The sequence below is a fragment of the Coffea arabica genome, chromosome 7c (genome assembly GCF_036785885.1).
Source record: "Coffea arabica cultivar ET-39 chromosome 7c, Coffea Arabica ET-39 HiFi, whole genome shotgun sequence".
Lineage (NCBI taxonomy): Eukaryota > Viridiplantae > Streptophyta > Magnoliopsida > Gentianales > Rubiaceae > Coffea > Coffea arabica.
This window is the reverse complement of record NC_092322.1, coordinates 21,094,907-21,101,309: the sequence shown is the minus strand read 5'-3', so window position 1 is coordinate 21,101,309 and position 6,403 is coordinate 21,094,907. Positions and strand designations below refer to the sequence as shown.

The following is a 6,403-nucleotide window of genomic DNA, read 5'->3' as shown; positions in this document are numbered from 1 at the left end:
GTTTTAGATGATCACTTATTGCAGTACGAATAAGAGGACATGCAAGTTGAAGTGAATGTAGAGTTGGTCCATATCCGCAGATACAACCATTGGCTATGTCCCCGCAGGAGACAGAAACTTGGAAAGTAATGAGAGAAAACATTGTTAATCAAATGTATGTTGCATAACGTAGGTGAAGACAGTAGTAAGATAACTTTAATGTCAACATAATACTAGGTAATAACTAAGGAAGTTCTACAGCTTTTACATGAAATTAGAAAGATGAGGACAATGATATTAGTGGCCTTAACAACTTCATAATGTTGACTTATTCTAAGGGGTAGTTTAGTAGTAGGGTCTTTTTAATGCCACAAAATAGGAGATGCAATTTATTTCTATTAGTGCACCAAATTGTGGACTGCGTGTTGCTTTAGTCTAGGAGATATTATATGATGTATTGCATTTGAAGTTGCTATTGTACTGGTGGTATAGCACCAAATGTGATACATGATTGCAGGAATTCTATGTAGTTTTAGGATAGGATAAAGACATAAAACAAGCTCTGCTGCTATGGTGGATCATAAATTCTACCCGTGCAAGTTTGTAGATTCAAATGTCGAATTTTTTGTCTACCAAAGCTACTTTTATTATCAAGTAGCGGAGATAAAACAAGTCTTAACCATGACTTCTCAATATAACCAACGACATTTGCAACTTTTCCCAAAGTAACTGGATGGAGAGATAATATGAATTAATGAAGTACTTTTTTCTTTGTGATAAATGATATTTTGGTTAGTTATGTCTAGTGAATGGAAGAACAACATTAAACGCTCAGGCCTATCAACGGGCCGAAATTCATTATTCCGGACCCGGACCCGGCATATCATATCGGACCTGAATCCAACCCGTTTACCCGACAGGTCTTCTACTCTATGTTCCGGATCCGGATCCGACGGGTCTCAGATCCGGATTGGGCCTACCTGAAAAAATTATCAAAACTTACAATTTCTAATAAAAATATGAGAAAAAAATATATTTGTAAACTAATTTCTAACTAATACAAAAAAAAAACCAAATAAGAAAAGAAATCAAATTGACTTTACTCAAATACATCACCCTAATCTAATTATATTGATAAATATATATTTTTTAAATTATTAATCCATTTATATCCGGATCCGGATCTAATACGGGCCGGAATACTATATTCCGTATCCGACTCGTTTTTTGTTTAACAAAACGGATCCGGATCCGGGTCCAGGTAACGAAATTAAATCCCTACCTGTACCCGCAAAAATTTCACGGATCCGGCCCGGGTCCAGTTCCCGACCCGGACCGTTGACAGGCCTAGCTGCACTAAACATGAGACGGTTGCAAAGTGTAATGGAAATAAGCTAAGGAGCAATTTAACTGATGCAGCTACGTGGAACAGCTTACATGGAAATACGTGTTCTTGTGGGCAATCGAATTAGTTTCAACATATTCTTTGCAATCTAAACGAGTTTTTTGTTATTTGAAATGTCTTTTTAGTTTAATAAGTATTACCAAATAATATTTCAAATAATTGATATTCAAACATAATCAATATTTTAGGAACTAAAAATAGTTACTTGGTCAATTACATCCTAACTATGCCTTGATGGACACCGGTCAATTGCATGTCTGCATTGCTTGTAGTGAAAGCCTGATCAATTGCATGCCCACATTACTTACAACTAGGAGGAGGTCAACGTGCTATCGTGCGGTATGGAGTTAATGCCCGGGATTTCTTTGTGCCCAGCATTGTTTAGCAATGATGTCAGTGTACGTGAAAATAAATTGTACAATGTCCGAGTAAGATTTGTGTATTTTCTATTTCGAGAACTTGGAAGTAAGGGGTAATAGTAGTTAGTACAACAATTAAGATGATCTTCCTGAATGCTTATCAAATGTCATGAATTAAGAAACATATTATAAAATATAAATTATATTCATAAGTACACAATCCAATTTGCTAAACACATAAAAAAGAAGAAAAATAATTAAATGCCCAGATCGGAACTAATCTGCTTCCAAGGCTCCAACATTTGCATTCTCAATCACTCAAATCTTAAGAGTATGTTAAGAAATTAATAACCTCCTGTATATATCTTTTCCAGAACATAGTGTCAGAATGACAATCTTGTTAACATCATAGGCAGTACACCATTATTCATTGAGCAATAGTCTGGTACAGTGGCGTATCCAACATTTCCTCCAGTGCAGAAGCCTAGTGACAATATCAGATTCTTTTTTTGAGATAATCCATAATCAAAATACCAACACTAATAACAATAAAACACCCACACAAAGCAGTAATCTAATACTCAAAGAAAAAAAATAATAAATATAAACAAAGCCAACTCCACTTACAAAGTTTTCTAAACAGACTTTTTGAAGGTAATCCTCTTTCTTGATAGCTTGTCTTAAAAAAGTCTGACCAAAATATATTTCTAGATTATCAAAATAGAACAAATAAATCAATAAAAGTAGGGATAAACATATAAAAGATGTATAAAAAAAATTAAAGCTCAAGTAAAAGGAAAAGATATAATCAAAAAGGAAAAGTAATTTCTTAGAATCCCCTCTACAATTTTTTCCTAAAAACTCTCTCTTCAAAGCTAAATTTTGAAGGAAATTATAGAGTATCTTAGACAAAAGATCATATTTTAAATACAACAAGAATTCAAAAACTTAACCACCATTTAACAATTTGCAATATGCTTAAATCATGTATATGCAGGAACAAAAAGACACTAAGAAGAAAAAGAAAGGAGAATAAAAATCTACAGTGCTTTTCATTAGTATATCCAGTTGAAGAACTGTGTCTAGTTTACACCATACTGCAGAGCCAGAGCTAATACCTTGAATAGCATTCCATGTTTGTCAATTTCTAGAAGCACAACCATTTGTCAAATTGTAATCATGCTTGTTAGTCCAAATAGGATAGAAACCAACCATCTTATAATTCCAACACGGACTCTTATAATCCCATCAACAAATGTAGAACCATAATGCAGACAGGGGGAAAAAGAAGCATTTACAAAGAATAAGAAAAAAAGGAATTTAAAGTCTTCTCTGGATTTTTATCCCTAGATGCTATTAGCTACATCATTCCTTCTTTTCCAAAGAGGTAAATAAAAATCATGGTCATTAACTATGTAATTTACTGATCTGCCACCGAGTATTCAACCTTATTTAGTGAATAAACCTTCTTATTGTAGTACGATGGCCTATTGCATAAATCAATTACAGTGCAAGGATCCTTACACAAATCATAGCAGGGTAATGAGCAACAAAAGAAAAACCTAAATGTCTTTCATCCATAGGATCATAGCTGTTACAATGTGCGTAGCTCTCACAAATCTTCCATTGATCATAGCCTGAAATGCTGCAACAATAAAATTATACATGTAAGCACGTCAATTTGTCAAAGTTCTGAGGACCCATTACTAAGTTTGAAAAAATAAAAGGCTTCAAACCATACTGGCTATTTGAGAGGTGACAAAAGAGTTATAAAATATAAAAAACAAAAGCATCAAAAAGCTCAAACATATAGCAAAGTTATAGTCTGCTTTGCAACACAACGGCATACTAAATAAAACCCACCATTCCTATTTAGCAGTAATTTCTATAGTCACCTAAAAGCAAAATAGGTGTCAGAAATGATGCCACTGGTGGTCTTTAAAAAAATTAATGCAATGAATTTGACCATTAGCTTGGGAAGAAAAGCAAATAATAGCAAGGAACTTAGCGATACTTCAAAGATATTAATTCCACTTGAGCCATTGCTGCACCAAAAGTGGATATCCAACCTCCGATTATATCAAATTAATGATTTGAGCCACTTATTATATAAACCCCAACCCAACAATTATACAAGGATCAAGGAATTAATCTTAATAAATGGCTATTTCAAGTTTTACAATACAAATTGCCTTTGTACAAGTTGAGTTGAACATACACTTGCATGAAGATACCGACAGGAGGAGGAAAAATCAGATCAGTTTTGAAGAGTGTTCAAAGCGGACAAAAAAGTGTTTAGATTAGATGAAAAATCAAATTTACAGATTTTCTATAATCTTTTTGTAGGTGACTATTTTCTGTTGATCACATGAAGAAGTTAGGGACATGAAGATCTAAACGGAAAAGAAATTGGCTAAATCACTAAGCACAATGACAAGCCTTAACATGGAAAGAATTTGTGCATTATCCCATAGATAAGGACTCCACAAGAAACAATCATAAATGTCTATTCAACCAAAACACCAAAAATTTACTTTTTTCATTTCAACTATAATCTATGCAATAAATTACTATGCAAGCACCATTTTACTTTCTGTTTTATCTATTTCTCTAGGCCACAAACTCAAACATGACAAACAAAAAGGAAGCTAGACCATATACTTAATTACATGAAAAATACTTAAAAAAGCAAATTTTTATTGAAAAGAGGTATTCTCCGCATATTAGTATGAAAAAAGGATCTAAAAAATACTGAAATTCCTAAAAAAAGACCTATAAAAAATCAAAGATATCAGGCTGCCAAAGAGAAACTCTCAGTCATTTCCATGGTTCCTCCTGCAACAACAACAAAAGTAAAGTATACCAGAGTTATTTATGAACAAAATATGCCCTATCTTTAATGATTTAAGTTAAGAAAACCTTATATAGAGGATGAAGTCTAATTGAGCAAGAAATATGTCAGCACAACTTGTTGGATCGCAACATACTATAACAAAATATCCTAATTATCAAATAAAGTAATAACCATGTCATTGTGTAAACCATCAAAAGTTGGTGTCACTTATGTACCTCCAATTTTATGTTCCATACTTACACACGGTGTGGTCGTCCAACCTTGAATTTTGTTGTTTGTAGTCCAATTTTAGTTCTTCCACTTTTAGATTTCAAGTGGAAGCCACAATAGCATGTTATAAGTCTCTTTGGTTGCAGTGCCAACTCTATGGCTTCATCCACTCCTCAGATTTACAATATCAATTTCAATTAGCCCTACCTTCTTCTGAGTAAACCATCAAAAGCAATTCTTTCACCAAAAAGTCAAGAATAAATTCTAGTACAAAAAACTACGAAAGAGAAATAGAATTCAAACTACCATAACATAAAGTCCCTACAAATTTTTTAATCTACGGATCCGACAACTACTCTGGTCAACCTAACACAAATTTCCTTGCATAATTACTTAACAAAATATTAAAGCCTTACCTTTGAAATATATGTCAATTGGCAAAAATGCCAACTTTTTACATCTGCAATCACAACAAGAAGAAAGCGAGTTTTAGAAAAGAAAAAGGAAACCATAAAAAAAATGCGCACACACACACACACCTACATGGTCGGTAAAGGTTAATGTTTCCAGTAAAACATCTGGAACCATGGAAGAATGTCGAAACCTCCATCAAAATCATCATCAGTTCATCTTCAATCTCCATCATCCTTTCCACCTAACAAAAGGAAAAAAATGGACAAAAAAGTAGCCATCACTCCGAGTCCAGATTAAAATGATGAAAATATTTATTGATGAAACATGCAAGGTAAATCCTTAAAGAACGAAAAAAATGAATCATGTCAGAAAATTAACTATAGTGGAGATTCAGTGATTACGAAGCCAAAAAAAAATAAGTTTTCTTAATGGCAAAAAATCTGATAGCATAACAAATAGAGACGCAGAGGAGAGGAGAAAATGATTTGTTGCTTTTAGCAAGGAAAAAAAAAAGATCAGGAAAAAAAGGCAGAAAAACAGAAGAAATTAACCATTATTGCTCAAGAGAGGAAAGAGGGAAAAGGGCGATGAAGGAAAAAGAGAAAAATGAAAGGAGAAACCAAGGAAGAAGGAGATTACCAGCCCCTTTCACCTTGAGCCCCTCATCCACCAAATCCCGGCACCTTCTTATCAAATCCCATCATCTTCTGAGAAGAAAAAGAATCTGGACCCACACGTACAAAGAAAGCTATGGACTGAGGAAGGACCTTGGGGCTATTGAACACGGTATTCTATCCAAAAGATAACAGCCATGTTTTTTTAAGCAAAAGCACATGCAATGCTTATGACAAGAACGACCACCATTCGTCCAATAGCAAAGTGACATGTCAGCAAAAAGGCCAATGTTTTGGCACACCACCCCAATATCGTAAAATAATGGCAACCCATATTGAGCCCATCACCCAACACTTTCCATCAATCAAACCATCACCAACCGTCATAATAAGCTTACTCAGCTGGCAATCTACTGACCAGAGAAATGGTGGTCATGCTATAGAGAAATGTTTCTTCTGAAAAATCGAAGGTCCAAGTTTTCTTCTCTCGGACAACAGCAAGAATTGCACTTCTCCTCCCAGCGAAAGCACGTGAGTCCCACATGATTGACGACCAAACTCCAGCCAA

The 6,403-nt window shown here is 34.2% G+C and overlaps 1 protein-coding gene across 14 annotated transcripts; it reads right to left on the bottom strand.

Annotated features, from left to right (window-relative positions):
• Nucleotides 1–1,897: 1,897 nt before the first annotated feature.
• On the bottom strand, nt 1,898–6,001 carry LOC113697879 (uncharacterized). 14 transcript variants are annotated; one of them, XR_011817464.1, is made up of 7 exons: nt 5,861–6,001; nt 5,351–5,462; nt 5,224–5,267; nt 4,516–4,578; nt 3,306–3,388; nt 2,371–2,433; nt 1,898–2,227 (listed from the first exon to the last, which is right to left on the bottom strand). XR_011817464.1 is itself a non-coding variant. In XM_027217480.2 (5 exons), the coding sequence occupies exons 1-5, from the start codon at nt 5,773–5,775 to the stop codon at nt 2,171–2,173; spliced, it is 360 nt and encodes a 119-aa protein (XP_027073281.1). In that variant the 5' UTR covers nt 5,776–5,860; the 3' UTR covers nt 1,898–2,170. The 14 variants fall into 14 exon arrangements, 2 of the variants coding, with proteins under 2 accessions (XP_027073281.1, XP_071912809.1); XR_011817462.1 differs by having other exon boundaries at nt 2,371–3,388; nt 5,347–5,462; XR_011817461.1 differs by having other exon boundaries at nt 2,371–3,388.
• Between the last annotated feature and the right edge of the window lie 402 nt (nt 6,002–6,403).